This window comes from Aricia agestis, chromosome 10, assembly GCF_905147365.1.
Source record: "Aricia agestis chromosome 10, ilAriAges1.1, whole genome shotgun sequence".
Taxonomy (NCBI): domain Eukaryota; kingdom Metazoa; phylum Arthropoda; class Insecta; order Lepidoptera; family Lycaenidae; genus Aricia; species Aricia agestis.
Window position 1 is genome coordinate 13,946,732 of NC_056415.1, and position 24,035 is coordinate 13,970,766.

The following is a 24,035-nucleotide window of genomic DNA, read 5'->3' on the forward strand; positions in this document are numbered from 1 at the left end:
GTTTTTATCCCTTTCTGTACATCTCTTTCTAATTGTAATAGCCAATCACAATCAATCTTTCAACCTTTGTACATTTTGTAATAATAATAATTAACTCATTTTTTTGTATATAAGCAGCACATTTTTGTAAATAAATCACTTCAGTTCACCACAGTAAATCGAGTTTTACTCTTTACTCCTCCGACCTCTAGTGAACTCTTAGAGTGACCAACCGGTCCTCTAAACTGGTGACCCCGTGAACAACAAGCAACCTCTGCAAGAAGAAACTCTGCCCGAAGAACAAGAGGAATCTCTGCCCGGGAAACTCTCCGCAACAAAACGCTGCATGACGAAACGCTGCTCGGACGAAACGCTGCTCGGACGAAACGCTGCACAACGAATCGCTGCCCGAAATCCCACTGAAAAAATGGAACCCAGAGGCGAATCCCTGCCCGAAACCTCGGCACTCACCAGCAACCCGGCGACGTCACCGTCATCACAGGAAATCGCCGGCATCGCACTCTCCATGCGAATTCCACCTTTCTGGAGGGACAAACCCAGGCTCTGGTTCGTCACATTCGAAGCAGCCACCAGCAGCCTACAGAAAAACCAAAGCCAGCTTTCCCAAATGGTCATCGCTCGTCTGGAAAAAGAAGACATTGAACAAATCGCCGACCTACTGTACAACCCGCCAGAAACAAACGAATACCAAGCCCTCAAAGACCGGCTCATCTCCGCATATGAAGAATCTGACAGCCGGCAATTTCAAACGCTGCTGTCAGACATGGAATTGGGAGACCAGAAACCATCACAATTACTCAGACGTATGCGAAACCTGGCTCGCAACAAGGTCCCCGATTCCACCCTACAGCTGATGTGGGCCAATCTCCTCCCGACAAATATTCGCTCCGTCCTGGCCGTCAGTGAAACTTTCCAGTCGAAGACCACACTCGACGAACAAGCTGCGCTAGCCGACAAGATCATCGAGCAGTCACATGTAAATAATGTAAATAGCATCTCATCAACTCATCGTGTAAATAGCTCCTCATCAACATCATCGAACGTCGAGTGCCTGCTCATCGAAGAAATCCGCAAGCTGTCTCTAGAGGTCGCTGAACTAAAAAAACATCAGCACAACAACAATAACTATAGAAGAGGACACTACCAACGCTCAAGACATCGATCGACATCCCGATTCCGTCAGCGGTCAACATCGCGTCCACGGTCTACATCACCATCGCCTTTCTGCTACTACCACAGCAAGTTCGGGAAAGAAGCAAGAAAATGTACACAACCGTGTACTTTCAACAACCCGGAAAACTAGACAGAACGTTGGCAGCGGCGGAATCCGGCGTTCACAACAAACAATACCGCCTATTCGTCACGGACAAGACTACGAATCTCACTTTTTTGGTAGACACGGGTGCCAATATATCCGTCATACCGAAAAAGAAAGGCCTCCATCTCCAGCCGCTACCTTTTCAACTTTACGCCGCCAACAACACCGTCATCCCGACATACGGCGAGAAGACATTAGAACTCAACATCGGACTTCGCCGACCATACAAATGGAAATTCATCGTCGCCGCAGTCTCGAAACCAATCCTCGGTGCCGACTTCCTGCAACACCACGAACTCATAGTCGACTTGAAGAACAGAAGACTCATCGACGGGAGAACCAGTCTACATATTAACGCTCCTGGACGCTACACGGACGTACCTACTGTCCGTAGTGTCGACAGCACGCAGTCGTACCACGACATACTAGCTGACTTCCCCGGCATCACACGATTGACAGCGATGAACATCACGCCGAAACATAGCGTCGAACATTTCATCGAAACGTCTGGGCCACCGCTACATTGTCGCGCCCGACCGCTACAGCCACATCGCTACAATCAAGTCAAGAAAGAATTCGAAAATATGATGCAACAAGGTCTCTGTCGTCCCAGCAAGAGCGCCTGGTCTTCTCCGCTTCACGTCGTACCAAAAAAGAACGGCGATATAAGGGTGTGCGGCGACTACCGACGACTCAACGCAGTAACGAAGCCCGACCGCTACCCTATACCACGACTTCGAGATTTCACTTTCCAACTCGCCGGAAAAACTATTTTCTCGACGATCGACTTGAACCGAGCCTACCAGCAATTACCAGTCCATGAAGAGGATATAGAGAAGACAGCAATCATCACACCATTCGGTTTATTCGAATTCCCGAGAATGTGTCCCGGCCTTAGGAACGCAGGCCAGACATTTCAACGTTTTATACACGAAATACTGCAAGGCTACGACTTCGTCTTCTCGTTCATCGACGACTTGTTGATCGCATCCAGCAGCGAAGAAGAACATCGCCAACACCTGCGGTGTGTTCTTCAACGTCTAGAAGAAAACGGAATCACGATAAATCCAGCCAAATGTGTACTCGGAAAACAAGAAGTAAAATTCCTCGGCTTCACCGTAAACAGCGACGGAATCAAGCCGCCACAAGATAAACTACAAGCCATCGAAGATTTTCCGCTACCAAAAAACATAGAAGAATTGCGACGTTTCCTTGGTATGCTAAATTTCTACCGAGACAGCATTCCGAACGCCGCTACAATTCAAGCCCCGCTACACGCATACCTACATAATGCGAAAAAGCGAGACAAGACACCGATCGAGTGGAACGAGACATCAAAAGAAGCATTCACGGCATGCAAAAATAGCATCAAAAACGCTGTTTTGCTTGCCCACCCGAATCACAAAGCACCGATCGCTATTTTCTCCGACGCCTCGGACACCGCAGCGGGAGCTGTAATACAACAATTCAACAATAACAAGTGGCAACCACTCGGCTACTTCTCGAAGAAATTTACAACAGCGCAAACGAAGTACAGCACCTACGATCGCGAACTTCAAGCTATCTACATGTCAGTAAAATATTTCAGAAAAATATTCGAAGGCCGAGAACTCATTATATTCACCGACCACAAGCCATTGACATTCGCCCTACAGAAGAAAACATCGACATCGGAAACTCCGAGAAGAACTCGACAACTACTTTTTATCTCCGAATTCACGCACGACATTCGTCATATCAGTGGAAAAGACAACATAGTCGCCGATACATTCAGTCGCATCGAAACAATAAACACGCCGTCAGCTGTAAATTACGAAGAGTTATCTCGCGCGCAAGAGCGAGATAGCACGCTACCTACACTCTACAGTCAAGAAAACTTAAGTTTCAAAACAACTACGCTACCTAACTCCGATATCAAGATTGTATGCGAAACTTCAACAAAATACGTTCGGCCGTACATTCCGCAAGACTTTCGACGCGCCGTGTTCGACTCCATTCATAACATAAGTCATCCTGGAACAAAAGCATCAAGAAAACTCATCGCGCAAAAATTCTTCTGGCCGTCAATGAACTCCGACATTAGCGAGTGGACGAAAACCTGCATACAATGTCAGCGAAGCAAAATACAACGACATACATCGAGCGCCGTGTCGACATTCCCACAAGTCGACCGCTTTCAACATACACACACCGACATCATCGGTCCGCTGCCTACAACAGCAAGTGGTCATAGATACCTACTTACTATGATCGATCGCTCGACAAAATGGCCTGAAGCTGTACCACTCACCGACATCACCGCCGAAACCGTCGCAAGAGTATTCTACGAGCAATGGATAGCGAGATTCGGGTGTCCGACTACAATAACAACCGATCAAGGACGCCAGTTCGAGAGTCAGCTGTTCGTCAACTTAACACGATGTATGGGTATCGAAAAAACCCGTACAACACCGTACCACCCGCAATCTAACGGCATGATCGAACGCTGGCATCGAAGTCTCAAGAATTCACTGAAAACAAGACTCATCAACAGTAATACATCGTGGATCGACGAGCTACCTACAGTTTTACTCGGACTACGCGCCGCCATACGAGAGGACACCGGAGTCAGCGCCGCCGAATTAACCTACGGTCGTAACTTACGTTTACCGGCCGACTTCTTCGAAACAACATCATCATCATCATCATCGTCGAGCCTAGATCATACCTACATCGAGCAACTACGAAAAAACATCAACTCTCTCAAGCCGAAAAACAATGTACAGCGCCACGGTAACCAACGCAACATCTTCATACATCGTGATCTACTTACGTGCGAATACGTATTTTTACGTAACGACGCCGTAAGGAAACCACTTCAAACACCGTACGACGGGCCGTACAAAGTTCTTCGACGAGAAGAAAAATACTACGTAATACAACTACCCGATCGCACAGCAACAGTATCCATCGATCGTTTGAAGCCCGCCTACATACTGAGTGAAGATTACCTCGGCGAGTCAACGAGCAATGTACAACAGTCACCGGTAATTCTCAACTTACCTAATACCAATTTACCTGTTACCTTACCTTCACATACCAATAATTTACCTCAAAATACCTCATTACCTTTTACCGTTACCTCATTACCTTTACCTGTTACCTCACAACCATTACCAAGTGCAACACCGATCAAGCAGAAGTTACCAGCAAGTCCAGCACAGAAGACAACAAGAACAGGCCGTGCCATCAGACTGCCGGTACGCTTCGCTTGAGGGGGAGCACTGTAGCAGTACCTACGTTCGTTCGCCGATGAAACAAAGAGAACAACGCGCTCTGAAAAGAACGCACGCCGTCTTTGTATACGTTCGTTATAACAGTTGAAACACAGAAGGAAATCGCTCTGCAAAGAACGTACGTTCGCAATGACGAGAGAAACTGTCCGTGTAATAATACCGGACATGAACCGGCCTTGAAAAAGGCATTTTTCTAATAAGAATTCTTCGCAACAACACTACGCGTCTTCACATCGAGGTTACGTCGAGCGAGGGATCTTCGCAGCGTGGCTACGGTCTTCATGGCGTTTGCAGAGCTTCCATCTTCACAAAATGGCGGCACTACAATTATTACCGGCACGGCGGCGACCGGCAGAGAGACGTCGTCTGTATGGAATGCGCGCGCGGACTGAATTCGCGGCCCGCGAGAGCCCATATTTATACTCGGGCGATGCCAGCGCCGCGAGCCGCGGTGCGTCCAGTTTCCCGCGCGGCAATCGTAAAACTTTGTAAATATTTCTTATTCAATTTTTCTCCCTTTCCAATTTTTGTAAATGTTTTTATCCCTTTCTGTACATCTCTTTCTAATTGTAATAGCCAATCACAATCAATCTTTCAACCTTTGTACATTTTGTAATAATAATAATTAACTCATTTTTTTGTATATAAGCAGCACATTTTTGTAAATAAATCACTTCAGTTCACCACAGTAAATCGAGTTTTACTCTTTACTCCTCCGACCTCTAGTGAACTCTTAGAGTGACCAACCGGTCCTCTAAAAGATGTTTAATCTTTTGTGGTAGGTAAGTTAGATATTATAAAGTTTATGAGTAAAAATATGTCATTTTCGGTAATTCTATTAAGTACATTGAATAGTATCTTTGCAATCATATTTCCGAATAATAAAAAAATATATATGTCAAACAAATGACAATTTGACAAGTCAGCCCCGTCATCGCTCAGCGTCAGCTGTGAGCTGCCACCAGTGTTGCCAACTATGGGGATTTCCCACTAAATCTAGTGGGAAAAAATAAATTTAGTGGATTTTTAGGGGATATTTTTGGGGATATACATTTTTAAGAATGGAAAAACAATCTTAAAGTGGCTCGGAATTTTGCCGCGAGCGACCGTGACGGACGAAAATTCAAACGAAATGTCACTTTATGACATAGGCTATAGGTTTCATTTTACTCAACCACTAGCTTTTACGCCGCCACCGGCGGCAGCATGGATGGCCACGCAAATGTCAGTAGAAAATGTTACCTATATTCTATGTCATAAAGTAGCATTTTATTTGAATTTTTACCGGTCGCGGTCGCTCGAGGCATAGCTCCGAAAGCCACCTTTAAGATGGAACTGCCGCACAAAGCACATGTCGCCATAGTCTTTTAAGTCGCACCAGCTGACAGTAGGCTGACAGATTATTATATTTGTTGTCACTTGTCGTTGTATGTAATAAAAAAAAAAATAGATTGAAGTATGTATTTAAAAACTGCTGGCCTGTTTGTTTGTTTGGCCTGTTTAAGGTTCAGCGTTTTGAGCGCTTAGTAGAACATACTCTAAGAAATTTTAAATATTTTGATTTTTTGGGGAGTTTTGGTTAAAATTTAGTGGGTTTTGAAGTTGCTTTAGGGGGAAAACGTTTTGAATAGTTGGCAACACTGGCTGCCACTTGTCAGCAGTGTTGCCAACTTAGTGGAATTTTCACTAGATCTGGTGGTTTAGACGTACCTTTCGGCAGGAAAAATTTGGTTTTAGTGGCTAGTGGATTTCTTAGGGGATTAGATTATTTAAGTTAGTGGTAGCTTCGACGTTAAACCACTAGTTTTTTTATTATTATTTTTCTAGCCCTTGAAGACGCACACTGGAAAATTAATTATATTATTATTATCTTTATTCGTTTTGCCGCATTCTAATGCTGATATCTCAGAATACAGAACAAACTGTTTGTTCTGTATTCTGAGGCTGATATAGAGCGATTATTTAGCATGATGAATGTTGTCAAGACTTAACAGAGAAACTGGATGAAGTTTGATCGCCTTTCTTTCGTGCAAGGTTAGCACGCGAAGGCAAATGCTGTAATAACAACATAATACCAAATACCGTATTACAAAAATTAGAACTAAAGAAATTTATTCTTCACAAACTGAACAAGTAGATGACAATGATTCCTCTGAAGACGTTCATCTTTACTCTTTAGTTAAGTACTTACCTACTTATACATAGGTACATAGGCAACTAAAGTTTTTCTTTTTGTAGTAACAAAAATAAGTATTTCATAATAATAACGTTGTTGTTGTATTATTTTCAAATTATATTCAGATATGTTGTTGTTGTCTTTACTTTATTTAGTGGAATTCTGGTGGTTTGAGAGGCCATTTAGGTTTTAGCGATTTCTGGTGGTTTACGCTGCTGAATTTGGTGGGTTAGTAAAAAAAAAGTTGGCAACACTGCTTGCCAGGTTGTCAAAAAAATGTCAGCCAACAAGGAAATTAACCTTGTTCAGGCTTATGTGGAATTAAATAAATTTTGCCAAAGCGGGGAATATGAAAGAGCTTTAAAATCATCTGGAAAAAGTAAGAAACTCATATATTAATTTACTTTTAAGTAGACCCTTGCCTATCGATTTTTGGAAACTTATGAATATTGACACTTGAAACTTGCTAACCTCCGTAGAAAGTTTAAGTTTACCATTTTTACGCATTTTCACGATTAGAAAATAATATCAGAAACATTTTAAGGAACTTAATTTAAATAATTAATTCATCGGAAAGTAATTAACACCAATCACCATTCACACCAATCTGTCGTTCATTCATAAATCATGTACAGCATACTGCATAAAATTTTTATTTCAAAATAATCATTATGGAATTTATTATTTTCCCCGCGTTCCAGATGACGTTAGAAACGCTCACGCTCAAGACCGTAGTTTGTCCACTAGCATGTGAGCGTCAGTGATACAAACCAAGTGGAACGGATTACGGATGGTTTTGAGTGTTTTGAGAAAAGTTTAAAAAAAGAAAAATTTTATACATAGGTACATTGAACCGAACTTGGATGTTACGATTCTTTTCTTCAAGTCGTAAATAAAAGTAATTTTATTATTTACAGTAACATTTATTTTACAAATAAAATACATCATATTATATTTGTTTCGTTTTTAATAGTACATTTTTTAACTTAAGTAATCATATTTTAATATAGTTAAACTTTTATTATATTTGAGTTTTCACATATATACACACATAACAAAACCACATACCGTACTTTGAATATTGACTATTGTCACAATATACATATAAACGTTAGGTAATACCGCATAATGCTTAGTCAAGTACGAGTAAGTCAACAGGTATAGGAGAGATAAAAATTAGTATTAATGATTATATTTTATAAGAAATCATTTGACCTTTCATTTAAAACAATTTATTTTCCAATCAAAATATTTCATTAAATGTTATTTAATTTATTTAAGTAATTAAAATATTATTGTAATGAAATAATATAAAGTTTTTTGTCTCTACTCTCTCCTGAAAACTTTCTGAACAAGGCTTTCGCGATATACTTACGTTAAAATTAAAAAAAAAAACTAGAAAGCCCACTTTCACCCATCTTTGTGGCTGCACGGGCAACGCTCCCTTTGCCTGTCCCGACCGGGACGAATTAAATAAAAATTGACCCATCTTCATGAAGGGTCGTTTTGAGCGAAAATGATGACGTCATGAGTGACGTCACAGCCGCGATCAAAACGACCCAGGTCGCCAAAGGGAACGGCAGAAGGGGATGTTTTGAGCGTTTTGGTCAAAATTAACGTCGTCTGGAATGCAGCCTTTATTATAATATATACCCAAATGTTTGTTATTTTATCTTATATACCCAAGGGTTTTATTTCCTTTGGTTAAAACGCGACTTGTTTAGTAAAGTTGTAGATTTTTACTTTTTTTTTCAGTTCTTCAGATAGCACCAAATGAGCAAAAAGCATTTCACTGCAAAGTAATATGTTTTATACAACTACATAACTTCAAGGAGGCACTTTCGGTGCTTTGCAATCCCAAGAATGCAGCACTGGCATCGGATTTACATTTTGAGAAAGCTTACGCACAGTATCGACTTAACTGTCCCAAAGATGCGCTGGAAACTGTGGATGCTGCGCCCGAGCTGACTCCAGCCTTGAAAGAACTAAGGTTGGTGTTTCCTTTAATTCTTCAAGCCCCATAAGAGCACCGGTGATCAAGACAACAATAGAATACAAAAGCATTTCCTGGAATCTGCGATTGAAGTATTAAAGTTGTACAAAGATAATTTTGGTATAAATAAACAACTTATAAAATACATTTACTAAAGCATAATATGGTAAAATATCTAATACTTAAATTAATCTTACTTATCATTGGTTCCTAGGGCTCAAATCTTATACCGACTAGAACAATATCAAGACTGCTACAATCTGTACCGAGATATTGTGAAAAATACAACTGATGATTATGAAGATGAGAGGAAGGCGAATATGGCAGCTGTGGTTGCCAACTTGGCATCTCTTAATCAAGTAAGTTTTATTTATTTTATAATATCCATTTATTAAGAAATCTAGAGGGTAGATGCAAATGTTAAAATATTTTAGTGTGGTATAAACCACTAAATTCAGCGTTGGTTTAACATAGAGAAGCAACTTTGTAAAACTGAAATATAGAGAATGAATATTATGTTCTAGTAATACATACTTTGAAGTCTACAAAATAATGCACGCTTTACTCAAATCATAGACTAAGGAAAATTAGTCTATGCTCAAATAAAGAAATATTGAATTTATAAATAATCCAATTTTTTTACAATAATTAGCATCTATCCCAAAAGCATATTTTGATTTATGGTTTCTCAAATACTTTCTTACATTAACTGCTTGTCTTCCAATTTATAGTCTTCTGACCTACCTCAATTTGAAGAAAGTACCTACGAGTTGTCTTACAATACTGGCACAACATTGGCAATGAAAGGGAAATACAACGAGGCTTTGCCAGTGCTGAAACGGGCTGAACAAACTTGCTCCGAGAGTGTGCTAGAGGATGGAGGTACCGAGGAAGAGGCCAAGGAAGAAGCTGCCATTATACGGTAATTTAATATTCTAATTTGGAACAGTTCCTAACAGGACAGGGACAAATGGAAAAAGTTGGAGGAGGCCTTCACCCAACAAGTAGCCTATACTACAAAAGAAAGCTTGGCAGGGCACAGTGGAGGTAAAGGGGCACAGGTACAGACAAGCTATGGAGTCAAAGTGACAGATTACTTTAAAAATCTGCCACTTTGCTGCCAGGGTCTGTCTGGGCTTGTATTACTTGTCAAGCTTAAACTGTGCAAACTAACACAGAAAATTGAAGATTCTCAGGCTAACAATCCTCTGTCTGGTGTCTACTGGGGCAATAAAACTGCTGATGAGATCAATAAGTATAAAAAACTTTGCTGTGATAATTTAAGTAATTTGAACCTGTTATCTAATTCTAGTCATATTTTAAACTGTGTAATCTGTAATGTTAGTAATTTATTTATTTGTAAAAAACATATTTATGTGCTTGATGAATTTTATGATAGTATTGTAAAATGCCTACAAGATGCTGCCAGACAGAGTAGAATACGCCGCGATGCACCGTTCAAGGGTAAGAAGGTTATAGGGTGGAACCACCATGTTCGTGAACTCCATCAAAAGGCACGGCATGCTTTTAACTGTTGGCTTTGGAATGGGAGGCCTCAGTCTGGGCCACTCTATGATAATATGACTAGTAGCCGGAAGATTTTCAAAAATAAATTGAAATGGTGCCAAAACAATGAAGAACAGATAAAGATGGATATTATGGCATCTCAGCACTCAGCCGGTAACTTTTCCAAATTCTGGAAATCGACTAAACGCCTAAATTATGTACAAAGCAGACCAGTAAGTATCAATGACGTTCAGAATCCATCTGAAATAGCTGATTTGTTTGCTCACCACTTCAAGGTAGACCCATTGCCTGTTTCTGATGACGTAGGGGATACTACACCGGTTGCTAAAAATGACGAAGAATGTTTCTCTGGCTTCAATTCTGACGACGTTGCTAAGGTGATCTTTAAAATGAAAAAAGGCAAATCTCCAGGTTTTGATGGACTAAGCCTAGAACACGTCCTATACGCAAGTGATAAGATAATCCCTATGTTGACAGATCTTTTTACAATCTGCGTCAACATAGGTTACCTGCCGAAAAATTTAATGAGGACTATGGTGGTTCCTATCCCGAAAACCAGAACAGGTGACCCTTCAAACCCTAAAAATTATCGACCTATATCACTAGGAACTATCATTGGGAAGATTTTAGAAACAGCCTTTCTTTTTTTACCCTAATGTAAATAGGAGTGCTAAAATTGATGACGCGCAGTTTGGTTTTCGTCCCGGTCTCTCAACTGACTCGGCAATCTTTGCCCTTAAGTCGACAGTTTTATATTACAAAAAACGTAACACATCCGTCTATGCTTGCTTTTTAGACCTTAGTCGCGCTTTCGATCTGGTAAACTATACTGTACTATGGCGAAAGCTGCTGAAGTCAAATGTTCCATCAAAAACTGTGAGTCTGTTGAGATACTGGTACGAAAACCAAACTAACTTTGTAAAATGGGGCGACGCAACCTCTAATGACTTTATATTAGAGTGTGGGGTGCGCCAAGGGTGGTTAACCTCTCCGGACCTATTTAGCCTGTATGTTAGCGACCTGATTGAGGAGCTCAGGAGCACTCGAATAGGTTGTCACATAGGTGCCACGCCCGTTAACAACCTAAGTTATGCTGACGATATGGTGCTTCTGAGCCCCTCAATCAAGGGGCTAAGGCGGTTGCTAAGCATTTGCGAGGACTATGCTATAAGACATGGTCTTAAGTACAATGTAGCTAAGACGCAAATGATGGTATTTCAGGATGGAAAGGGCCCGCAGAGGGTCCCATCGGTTAGCTTAGACGGACAAGAGGTAGAAAGGGTCGAGCAATTCAGGTACCTGGGGCACATCTTAACCGAGGATCTCTCAGATAATGAGGATGTAGTACGCGAAAGACGGGCACTGGCTGTACGGTGTAACATGCTTGCACGGCGTTTTGTGCGCTGTAGCGTTGGGGCAAAGCTGACGCTCTTTAGAGCATACTGTCAATGCTTCTATACGTGTCAGCTTTGGCTCAACTGCTCCAAAGCCACGAGAAGCAGTATCAGAGTTCAGTACAATAATGCATACCGTACCCTGATGAGACTGCCAAAGTACTGTAGTGCTTCGGGCATGTTCGCCGACGCCGGAATCCCGGACTATTTCGCAGTTATCAGGGCGCGTGTCGCAGCATTTTGGTCTCGCATCCGTTCTGCAAACAATGAGATCCTTTCTGTGTGTGCCGGGTGCCCGGAAAACTCGATCCCAGCCTACTGGCTTTCGGTGCATCGTGGCAGTAACCAAAAGTGATAATTTTAGTTTTTAACATTTTAGATGTATTTTAATTTTATCACTTTTTAACTTTTATTTTATTTTATTTATTTCTTTTATTTTTAACTTAAATTATGTTATTTTATGGGTCTATTGCCTGAATGAAATGATTATTTATTTATTTATTTATTTATTTATTTATTACCTTGAATATCCACTGTGCCACGCCAAGCCACGTGAAGATAATAAAACAAACATTACATCCTAAAACTTTAGTGTAACTTGAAAATAAAGGCTTTTTTATTTTATTATTATTTAGTGTAGTTGCTTCTGATGTTTGTTTCCCGAAATATTTGAAAAAGTCTTATGGATTTTGTAGCAATTTTAATTGTAGCTAAAATTAATTATTTAAATTCTGGGCGAATTTTTTGAGTAAAGTTTGTTATTTTGTGATTCTGGATATATGATTTACTAAAATTTTACGTCTTTCCAGAGTGCAACAAGCATACTGTCTTCAGCAAATGGGCAAAGAGAAGGAAGCGGGTGCCATTTACCACAATGTGTTGAAAGATAAACCTTCGGACCAAGCCCTGGTTGCTATAGCCAGCAACAATCTGGTTGTCATTAACAGGTATGCAATCACTTCGATACTATGGTTGAATCGGAGCCTATGGATAGGCTCCGATTGTAATAGATTTCAGACATGTTATCTAACTTTTCATTATTCCCAAAATGTGCGATTTCTACTAATGGGATTTTATTTGCGCACTAATTGCGGGCCATATCCACCACGGAATTTTTATTAATGAAATAAACATAGCCAAGAGACTATATTAATTGATCTGTACCAAAGTAACAACTTTGGTACGATGTGTAAGAAATTAAAAAACGCGCGCCTCCCCAATCCATGCTAATGGTCACACGTGAACAACCTGCGATAAAAAAATTTACCTTTTCACCAATGGGAGCAGCCGTAAATCAAAATTATCCCTTCCGTAAACCATTCCTATTTACTTATATTTTGTTCTGTAAATCAATTTGTTATAGGGATGGCAATGTGTTTGACTCCCGCAAACGTATGAAGGCGGCCACTCAGGACGGCCTCGAACACAAGTTGACTTCGCGCCAGCGAGCCAGCATCGCTTACAACCAAGCCATACTCGCTATATACTCTAACCAGGTATTTATTCTTTATTATACATATAAAAAAACATTATACATATTATTGTTATTATCTGTGAAAATGGTATCAAAATAAAATAGCTAAATTCATGTTATGTGTGATGTATCATTCAAAACTGTTTTATCGAGTGCATGACAATGTTATGAGGACGATAACTGTAACTATAGTTTATATTTTGGCAATATGCAAAATGATATTTAAATATTACATTCACATATAAATCTATACTAATATTATAATTGGGAAGAGTTTGTTTGTTTGTTTGTTTGAACGCGCAAATCTCAGGAACTACTGGTCCGATTTAAAAAAAAAATTTTACTGTTGGATAGCCCATTTATCAAGGAAGGCTATAGGCTATCTTTTATCACGCTAGGACTAATAGGAGCGAGGAAATAAAGGAAAATGTGGAAAAAACGGGGGAACTTATATGAAAGGGCTTATTTGAACGCGCTAATCTCAGGAACTACTTATCCGATTTGAAAAATTATTTCAATGTTAGATAGCCCATTCATCGACGTAGGCTATAAGCTATATTTTATCACGCTAAAACTAATAGGAACTAAGAAATAGAGGAAAATGTGGAAAAAACGTGGGAAATTATATGAAAGGGTTTATTTGAACGCGCTAATCTCAGGAACTACTGGTCCGATTTGAAAAATTCTTTCAGTGTTAGATAGCCCATTGATCAAGGTAGGCTATAGGCTATATTTTATCATGCTAGGACTAATAGGAGCGAAGAAATAAAGGAAAATGTGGAAAAAACGGGAGAAATTATATGAAACGGCTTATTTGAACGCGCTAATCTCAGGAACTACTTATCCGATTTGAAAAATTATTTCAATGTTAGATAGCCCATTCATCGAGGTAGGCTATAAGCTATATTTTATCACGCTAAAACTAATAGGAACTAAGAAATAGAGGAAAATGTGGAAAAAACGTGGGAAATTATATGAAAGGGTTTATTTGAACGCGCTAATCTCAGGAACTACTGGTCATTTAAAAAATTCTTCCAGTGTTAGATAGCCCATTTGTCGAGGAAGGCTATAGGCTATATTTTATCACGCTAAGACTAATAAGAGCGAAGAAATAGATGAAAATGTGGGATTGCTTTTTATCTTATGAACTACTGGAGCAATTTTTATGTTATTTGGCAAACATGAAGAATAGACCACGTGAAGGGACATTTTTTGCTGCAAAATTTACGGTTGCGTGAAATTCCTAAATTACGCAAGCGAAGCCGCGCGGAACATCTATATATTATAAAATAATAGGAAAGTCAATTCTGTATATCGAATATTTTTGTACAATAAATAATACTTGGGATGTGATCTACTATGCTAACGCGGACGAAGTCGCGGGCAACAGCTAGTGTAATATAATATGGGTGTGGTCTCCGAAGTGACAGATCTCAATATGGCTTCATAATAATTTAAATAACTAACAAATGTCATTTTTAATGATTCCGGTTTAAATATGGCGGTGTTCTAAGATACAATTATTATAATAATATCCTTTTTCAATATGGTGGTATTTTAACAAAAACATGAATCTTATAATGTTTTATTTCCAGCCGGACTTCTGCAAGCAATGCTGCGTGAAGCTAAGCCGCGAGTTCGGTCAGGAGCGCCGCGCTGCGCTTGTAGAAGCCAGCTCGTTGGTGAAGGAGGGAAAGAGAGCGCAGGCTGTTGCCCTCCTGCTCAAACATTCTGGAGAACTGGCATTGGCCGCTGTCCATGTGCAGTTGGCGCAGGTAAGCAAATCAGGCTTTATAAAGGAAGGAAATAATGTGCAAATTTCTGGGAAACTTTTTATTATTTTTATTTCCCCAATACGATATACATAATTATTATTGTTTGATGGGAGGTTGTTGCTAGACATATGTTATATAATCATTCCTGGTCTTTAATTTTGTGCATGTAACTACTACTTATATGGCCTATTTATTATGTCGGAGTAAACAGACATGACTTATCGCTTGCCCTTGTAAGTGGGCCCTGCGGGGCTAAAATGGTCGCTTTGAAGAGTCATGATATGAATCATAATATGATTCATTTTTTGAAAATGGAAAAATGCAACTCTGCTTGCAATTCATTTCTGTATTTTTGTACTGATTTGACATTTGTCAGTTTGACAGTTTTGACAATTAATTTGCTGAATTGATTGAGAGGAATTGCTAAGTGTGACCATTTAAGCCCCGCTGATCTTGGTTGACAAATTATTGTACAGCCTGTTTACAGGGTGATCGAAAAGCTGCTGTAAAACTGTTAGAAGAGAGCGAATACAAGTACCGACCAGCTATAGTGGGACTGTTGTATACCCTACTCTGTGCTGATAGTGAATATGAGAGAGCCTCGGACATGTTCCACGAAGTCTACGAACATTATAAGAAGGATGAGGAGGTATGGATTTATTTGATTTCTATGTATCGCGCAAACACAGTATGAATTGAAAAGGAATACAAGTTTTTCGTTAAAATATTGGAATAATTTCGAGTAATAATTCAAGTATTTTTTGTCTGAATTGGTTTGTTTAAACTTATAAAGACAACACTTTGGTTTATTAGTTATGATTAGTTAAATTTACTGCAATACTAATTGTACAGCAAGATACGATGAGAATTGAATAGCGTATAATTCCAACGTAGTCATAATACACATGCATTTATTTACACTTCAATAAAATTTTACATAAAACAATACAATGTGTAATGTGTATAATATCAATGTGTATGTAGAGCGTACGTCGTTTGCGCGCTGTATGGGAGGCGGCGGCGGGCGCGCACGCGCGAGCTGGCAACGGCGCACGTGCGGCCGCCGCGCACACCGCGCTCGCCTCCGCTGCACCACCCGACCGCCGCAGCCTGGCGCGGCTGGTCAAGGCGCTGGTACACGACCCAGCCCGAGCGAGAGAGCTGGCAGCGCGCCTGCCGCCTATATCTGAGCTGGAGGTGAGTAGAGACGGTAGTGTTACAGAGCGACCGATACTAGCCGCAGCCTGGCATGACTGGTCAAGGCCTTGGTGCACGACCCGGCCCGAACGAGAGAGATGGCAGCGCGCCTGCCGCCTATATCTGAGCTGGAGGTGAATAGAGACGCTAGTATTAGAGAGAGAGAGATATTAGCCGCAGCTTGGCGCGGCTGGTCAAGGCCTTGGCATGCGACCTGACTTGTGACTTGTTGATAATTAATTTCGAAGTGGTTAGCTATAATAACATTTGACAAGATGGGTTAAAAACATATTGTTATCTTGCAGGGTAAGATCGACGTGGACGCTCTCGAGTCGTCCAAGTGGATGATGGGCGCGAAGGTCGTCAAGAAGGGCCAGAGTAAACAGGAACAGTCCCCTGGGTATGTATTTTTTAGTCATTTTAAATTAAAATTATAGATTTTTTTTTATTTTCTTTAAACATAAATATTGTGTGTTACCTAATTGGTCTCCAGATAAAAATATTTTTTAAATCTTTATAGAACACCCGGTTCGGAATTGGGTCAGAAACAGAAAGCCAAGCGTAAGCGGAAGACGAAACTACCTCCTCACGCTGACCTCTCCAAACCTCCGGATCCAGAGAGGTAAATTCTATAGATCTTAGAAACCAGTACAATAGTTCAGGAGGAAGAAGATGTGATAAAACATGATAAAGTGATAAAACAATGCTGTTACATTCTTGTTATAAGATTTCACACTACTATATTATATTCCTATCTATATGTTAATTGCAACTTGAACATGCGAGCAACGTCAAAACTATATTTTTAATTAAATAGCGTAATATAAAAGGAAGCTAAGCATAGTAAACTTGGCGCAATATTTTATAAACATTCATGTGCTTGTTTGTTATAATTTGTGAGTGTAATTATGTTAACATACATTAAATTATAAGGCAAAAAAATATTTAAAAGATTAAATTTTAACCGCCATTTTTATTCCAAGATGGCTGCCGAAATACGAGCGCACTGCGTACCGCAAACGACGCGGCATTCGCCGTGACGTCATCAAGGGTAGCCAGGGCATGACCACTGCTGCCGTCGACCAGTAGTGAGTATACACTATACACCACAGCTTTACAGAAAACCAACGTTAATTAATTTCAATTACATAGTTGTTTTGCTCAACTATAAATACCAACTTCACTATGTAATGCCTATTGGTTGTTAGTATTTTTCATTAATACATAGAATAAGAAAGATGACATGTTTATAATTATTAATTGACTATATTAGTCATTGGTGAAATTGGCTCTCTAGAGCCAGTTATTTTCAGTCAAGTCCAATATTCAAGATCTATATTGAATGTTGGACTTGGTTAAAACATTTATACAGTACTTGTACTACATGCTAAGAATGTTTACATGATCCCGCGACGGCATTCCGACTACTGTATTATATCTTCCGTCTTAGACTGGGTTGCACCAACTAACTTTAACTATACTTAACTGTAACTGTAACTGTAACTATAACTACAGTGCCAAATGTCAAATCTTTGGTAAAGTTAAATTTGGCATCCTTGCCTCCCCTCATGCGTGAATTTGTCCAGTTAAGGTTAAAGTTAAAGCTAAAGGACGCCATATTTAACTATAAAAATAACTTTAACTTTTACACGCCTCTGGTGCAACCCAACCTTAGTCGAATTAAAAAGTATGCGACATATTATTAACAACACAATACTTTGACCTCAGCTATCAAGATGCTTTTCAAAAGTATAAAAAAAATAAGACTTTGTTTCTCAAAGCATTCTGTAATTCACCTAAAAACATCATCGATTTTTAGGCCCAATTTCACCAACGTCTGTTAGTGTTGACAGCTTGTTAAAAAGTCATGTCTTCTCTTTCGTTCATATTATGAAAAAGAAAAGAGGTAACATCAGTGGCGGATTTCCCAATAGGCTAAGTAGGCTAAGTAGGAGCCTAGGGCGGCAGATTTAGAGGGGCGGCAAATTTAGCCCCATTTTTTATCTTACAGAAATAAAAAATACTACCAAAAACAAGTCAGTTTTAAGGGCGGCAAAAATTGAATAGCCTACAGGCGGCATATTTGTAAATCCGCCACTGGGTAACATGATGCTAAATCGAGCATTAACTTTAACAGTCGTTGGTGAAATTGGGCCTAAATCTATTATCTCTTCCCCAGTGACATGAGTAAGCAAGCTCCGTCTGCGCCGGTAGCAGCTGCTGCGGCTGCCAAGAGTCCGCGCGGCGACGTCAAAGAGAGCGCGTGGCAGCGCAAGCAACAACAGAAGAAGAAAGGGAAGGGACGCAAGTGGTAGTCATTACGGAATATAATACTTTTATCGTGCGAATTTGTTTTATTGCCTTGTGTAACTTTTTTACGCAAGTAACACCATTCTTGCACTATTTATGTCTATTCTATGGAGTTCATGTTATCTATACTGGGTGTAACAAATCTAAGTGATAATACTTTAGGGTATACGTGTTCCTTGTAGAGTTCACTGTGAAAGTAGCAGCGCTGAAAGACCATTTTTTTTTCACTACTGTATGGGCAAACGCCCCAGCCTCACGAGTTTCAAAATTTGATATTTCGGCGCTGCTACTTTCACAGGGGACTCTCTACGAGGAACACGGACATAGACATAGCTAGGTGAGACCGCAGTAAGCGACACTAACCTGCAACGGAGCGACGCTACACTTCACTTTCCATAGTCTTGACGTAGCGCCACTACCGCGTAGTGCGGCTAACCGCTAAGGCTCAATTTACAACGCCGCGGAATGAAATGAAAGCGACTTTTTGCAATGAAACTGTACATAGCCAATGACAACACTCGACAGCATAACATACTAATTAAATACGTGCCAAAAAAATTAGACACACCGGTGCCAATTCCCGCGTCGTGAGGCGAAATGGACGCTTCCATTTCGCGGCGTTGTAAATTGAGCTGTAGACTGCTGTTTGTAGTTGGGGACATGTCGCGTCACTCTGCTGCAGCGTAGTCGAATATCGGGTAGGGTAGGTCACAGAAAAGGTACACAATGTAAGGTCCCGAAAAAAACTCATACTTGAAGTAAATATGTACCATAGAAGTTGATTCCTAGGCAGATGGGGGACCTACATAGTTTGGTCGCGTTACGTCAAACCCAGTCGACAGCATAAAGTTAATAGTTAATACATATTATACCTATAACCTAGCGGAATAGGAAAACAAAGGCCTGAGCAAGCGAGATGTCACTATCAGTAACACTGCGTAAAAAGAGACGTTTGATACATGACAGTAGAACTCTTTTTTTGACGTCCAGTCGGCACTTATCGGCACGTTGACAATTTAATCTAGAAAGATGCTTGTGTGAGTGTATACATACACATATTTTTACACACAGATGTAAATCAATTTTGGTTTCGTTTGACAGCTTGTGATTGTTGCTCTATTCCGCTAGGTATATTAACTTTTTGACAGACCACAATCGACAGATCACAATTATTAATATTGAATTAACCTAATCTGACCAAATGATGTAGGTCTGTCAACTGCCTAGGAATCAATTTCCTGAATGATACATGTTATTCAAAACTTTAAAAATCTCATTTCATAAAACAAAAAAATGTACTCCTATTAAAATTTATATGAAAAAATAGTAGGTACGATTACAGTAAATGCGGGAAAAATGTATTGGAGAGTAGAAGGCAGAGTTAGTTTTTACGGATATTACTTATGTGAGTAGGTATAGGCCATAGGAGGAACAGTATTTTAGTCCAACTTAGCAAATAACCAACAGCTGTTATTAATGCAACATTTTATTGAAATTATCTCTTGGCATTTTTCCTCTTTGATTTTCCTGGCCTCTGATTCTTCTTCTTATTATTCGGTTTAAATGACTTTGTCTTAAAATTAAATGGCTTCTTTTTAGCAGAACTGTTAAACCCTTCCATTTGGTTAGAGGAATCTCTAGTATTTAATTTTGAACCCTTCTTTTTACCACCAAATCCAAACTTCTTATCCTTCATCACACGTTTTTTGTTCACTTTATTCTTTGGATCTTTGCCTCCTTTGTTTTTACCTTTGTTATCGTCTAAAAAGTCTAAATCGCTTGATTTTCCTTTCCTTACTCTTTTCAGTTGTTCAAGCATTTGTCGTTTGTCTGCAGCTTGTTTAAGCTTTGTATCAATCTGGTAATAAAGAGTAAAAATCAATCAATCTGGTAATAAAGAGTAAAAAGTATTGACTTAAGAGAAAAACACTTTTACAGAGAATTACAAACTTGTTAATAACTACTTTACATATTTTTCTCATAACATCACAATTTAAGGAAGAACAAAATTACAAAACAATAAAAAAATTAAAGTTGTCATGCTATTATACAATGTGTCCCGACACTGGTGTCCGATCCCTTAATGTCATGATGTATGACATATTTTAGTGACAAATTGACTTTCAAATTTTTGTTTCTCCAACTTTTGAATTTTTTTTTTATCTAGCTTTATACTAATCTGACCAATATTTCATAAGAAAATCGTTAAAACATTGAAACTATCTGACTTAAAACCTCCTCTATCTTTTTAAAATAAAAAGAACCAGTTTAGTGAGATTTTTCACAAAAAGCCATTAATTAAGAAATACACATTTGTTTTCCTTAAACTTTGGTCTTCCTATGTTTAATTCCACGAAATTTATAATTGTATGCCTGTGTTAGCGTAGTCCACAAGTTTAGTTATCAAATGAGACCTTTTTTATCTTCATATTTACATGAGGAGTACTGGTCAGATTAGTTTGAAAGCCTGAGAAAAACTAAAATGGCTGCCATTTTACAATTGTGAGAGAGAGCAAAAATTTGAGAGCCAATTTGTCGATAAAATATGCCATAGATACATGACATTAAAGGATCAGACACCAGTGTCGGGACACATTGTTTATGTAGAAATAAAATAGTTGTGTCTTGTGGTCTATACAAAATAATGTAGCTGACATACTGACCTGTACTCTCTTAGATATTTTCTTTTGTTCCCTCAATTGTCTTACTTTTTCAACTCTAGCCTGAGCTGCCTGCTTGGCCATTAGATTCTTTCGTACTTTCTGCATATGTTCATCTGTCTTGGCCATCTCAGCAAAATAGTCATCTGGCCTAAAAAATTATTAAGAGTAATAATAATTCCCAGAGAAGACTAAAGTGCAACAATACTTTTCTAAAATTAAAGTAGTAGTTACTATTCTGCTAAAATACAGCTCAGTTAAAGAAATCCAATAAATAATTATAAAATATGTATTAACCTTTTTGTAGGTATATTCAACTCTTTCAACCTTTTGATGCCATCAACTACAGCTGCCTGAGCTTGACGATGTATAAGGTTTTCTCGTTTAAACTCATTTAATACTGGATCCTGGGACGGATCATACTCTTGTTTGCCCTTGCTGTTTTCCTTTATATTTCTGAAAATAAATTAAATGACTAGTAAAAACTTAAAACATATGGCTACCAACTACATGAAAATATTTTAACACTGTACACAAGAATATAAACTACTAGCAACCATGCTGATAGTAAAAATATTCAGATTACATTTTAATGTATTTTACTTATTGTACGTCACACACATACATTCATGCCATGCTCACCTGCAAATTATAATACAGTTTATAAAAAAGTGCACAAAGTACCTAAATTATGTTTTTTTCCACAAAAATATAAGACCTATGTAAAAAATAAAAAGAGGATATAGGTTAAAACAGTTAATGTCAATATCTGTATAATATTAACTTACTTTCTTCTTTGTGCTGTTTGCTGTAATTGCAACGCCACATCAGGGGCCATAGGAGCTACTGCTGTTGTTAAATCTAGCGTTTCCACCCATGGTAGTTTTAGTGAAAACTCCTTTAATTTAGCCTTTATGTCTGATACATTATTTATATATTTCTTCTGTACTTTCTCTATGACTTCATTGAGACCTGGCTTCAATATTCCCTTGGCAAATGCCTCCTGGAGCTATGAATACAAAAAAGCCCAAGGTATTATAATGGTACTGGTAAACAGATTAACTATAAAAGTATTAAAATAACTGATATATTACCTCCTCATCGGAATCCACTTCCGTATCACTATCATTTAGCATGAAATCACTCATTGCTTCTATTTTAATTTCTGTACAATACCTCTCAAATGTAAAACAAAACAGAAAAATAACCTAAAAATAAAACGTGTGGTGCACAGATTACTAGTACAGATTATGGAGAGCCATCAGCCATGATCTATCATCTACTCTCCATAGACCATAGTACAGAATATATTATTATAGGGTAAACATGACTAGTGATTGGACAGTTCAAGTCATTGGACAGAGCACAAAAACACTATATTTAGGTTGCATTAAAAACTACCTGTTTTTCTTTAAAAATAGGCAATTTTTAAAGCAACAATAATAAATATTGTATTTTTGTGCTTTTTCCAATGACTGGTACTGTCCAATCTACTAGTCTTTTACCCTATATTGGTGTGGTGTCTATAGTCCGTCAAGAAAGTGAAGAAATTAAAAAGAGGTAACATTACGATGTTACCTCTTTTTAATTTCTTCACTTTCTTGACATTACGATGTCATCCCCTTTTTCTAAGATTGATTTGATTAGAACAGTATATAAAAAAGTCTATGGATTAGAAAGGGTTTTTTTAAAATTTATTGGGAGCTGGAAATTCCAGCCTGGAAACATTAGAAAGGGATGACACTACGATTGTGCCACTTTTAATTTCTTCACTTTCTTGACAGACTATAGCCGTGTTCGTTTCATTTTTTCGCAGTTTGGCAGCTGACTGTCAACTTAATAATTGAGTGTCATGTTCAATAACATCCTAACAGTTCTGACAGAAATTGTTAGGATTTTATTGAACATGACATTCAATTATGAAGTTGACAGTCAGCTGCCAAACTGCGAAAAAATGAAACGAACACGGCATAAAGTCGTGTTCGTTTCGTTTTTCAATGCACATTGCACATGCGCAAAGTTAAAAATTAGTGTCAGTGTGAGTGTCATGCAATGAATAGGGAATCAGATGGAAGCGACATAACTATAAAAAAGTGTGGCCGGCGCCATATTGCCAAGAACTAAACATGGCGGTCTATAGTGATGGGACACTCGGTTGATATTTGTCGAGTAAGTAAGTGAGCTATTAAGGTTAAAATCTTTTAAATAAATGATCAGATTCTTCACCTTATATTTTTTAAATTCGATAAAGAAGTACATCACTAAACGTCAATTAATCTACTAATTTCTATGTTGATTAAATATCGAAAATCAAGCCATTTTATATTCTATTCTATCACAAATCTTATTTATTGTCTAATTATTAACTAAATTAGAACATACAAAGTCAAGCCATCGGTAAAATAACAAAAATTTTAGTAAAAAAATATAAACGTACCGATCCAAGGACAAACTTTTTTAAATTTCTTCACTTTTTGGACGGACTATAAATTAATTAAAAAAAAACCAAATTGGTCGAAAAATTTGACCGATATATCGATATTTTTTTCGCGATATATCGAGACCGATATTGATATTTTTTCAAATATCGATGTATCGATATATCGATATTTTCTTTCAATTTCGACATCCCTATTATACGACACTTTGACAGTTTATGTACCTCGGAGAACCGGAACATAAAATGGCGGACCGGCCACAGTATTTTGATTTGGTAGAGACCATTATGCCGCGTCCACTTATAAAAGTCAATGGTGTCATGTTCTAAAATCTGACAGAAATTGTTCTTCTTCTTCTTCTTTTGGCGTAAGCCTCCCCATTTAGGAGTTGCCAGCGTCAGACTTAAGGCGAAAGATGAGAACATGACACTCAATTATGAAGTTGACAGTCAGCTGCCAAACTGCAAAAAAAAAGAAACGAACACGGCTTTAAAGCAA

The 24,035-nt window shown here is 38.6% G+C and overlaps 2 protein-coding genes and 1 long non-coding RNA gene across 3 annotated transcripts; 2 read left to right on the forward strand and 1 right to left on the reverse strand.

The window, feature by feature from the left end:
- Positions 1-7,033: 7,033 nt before the first annotated feature.
- On the forward strand, positions 7,034-18,473 carry LOC121731087 (signal recognition particle subunit SRP72). Its single transcript, XM_042120420.1, has 13 exons — positions 7,034-7,148; positions 8,525-8,759; positions 8,977-9,121; positions 9,494-9,684; positions 12,493-12,630; positions 13,047-13,179; positions 14,753-14,932; positions 15,420-15,581; positions 15,917-16,129; positions 16,435-16,529; positions 16,650-16,751; positions 17,113-17,217; positions 18,309-18,473. The coding sequence occupies exons 1-13, from the start codon at positions 7,046-7,048 to the stop codon at positions 18,442-18,444; spliced, it is 1,938 nt and encodes a 645-aa protein (XP_041976354.1). The 5' UTR covers positions 7,034-7,045; the 3' UTR covers positions 18,445-18,473.
- Positions 18,474-19,907: 1,434 nt separating this feature from the next.
- Positions 19,908-22,334, reverse strand: LOC121730915 (probable rRNA-processing protein EBP2 homolog). The gene is made up of 5 exons (XM_042120129.1): positions 22,194-22,334; positions 21,888-22,108; positions 21,397-21,555; positions 21,103-21,250; positions 19,908-20,297 (listed from the first exon to the last, which is right to left on the reverse strand). The coding sequence occupies exons 1-5, from the start codon at positions 22,245-22,247 to the stop codon at positions 19,935-19,937; spliced, it is 945 nt and encodes a 314-aa protein (XP_041976063.1). The 5' UTR covers positions 22,248-22,334; the 3' UTR covers positions 19,908-19,934.
- On the forward strand, positions 20,483-22,894 carry LOC121730916. The gene is made up of 3 exons (XR_006036166.1): positions 20,483-20,547; positions 20,827-20,833; positions 22,884-22,894. It is a non-coding gene; the product is annotated as an uncharacterized LOC121730916 (long non-coding RNA).
- Positions 22,895-24,035: the final 1,141 nt, after the last annotated feature.

Bases quoted from the DNA above. Each gene is read 5' to 3' on its own strand.
- LOC121731087 (XM_042120420.1), top strand. From the start codon at position 7,046: ATGTCAGCCAACAAGGAAATTAACCTTGTTCAGGCTTATGTGGAATTA. The intron at 14,933-15,419 runs GTAAGCAAATCA...GCCTGTTTACAG, and splicing joins TCCATGTGCAGTTGGCGCAG to GGTGATCGAAAAGCTGCTGT. The intron at 16,130-16,434 runs GTGAGTAGAGAC...GTTATCTTGCAG, and splicing joins CGCCTATATCTGAGCTGGAG to GGTAAGATCGACGTGGACGC.
- LOC121730915 (XM_042120129.1), bottom strand. From the start codon at position 22,247: ATGAGTGATTTCATGCTAAATGATAGTGATACGGAAGTGGATTCCGAT. The intron at 21,556-21,887 runs GTAAGTTAATAT...ATTTATTTTCAG, and splicing joins CAAACAGCACAAAGAAGAAA to AAATATAAAGGAAAACAGCA. The intron at 20,298-21,102 runs GTCAGTATGTCA...CTTTATTACCAG, and splicing joins AAATATCTAAGAGAGTACAG to ATTGATACAAAGCTTAAACA.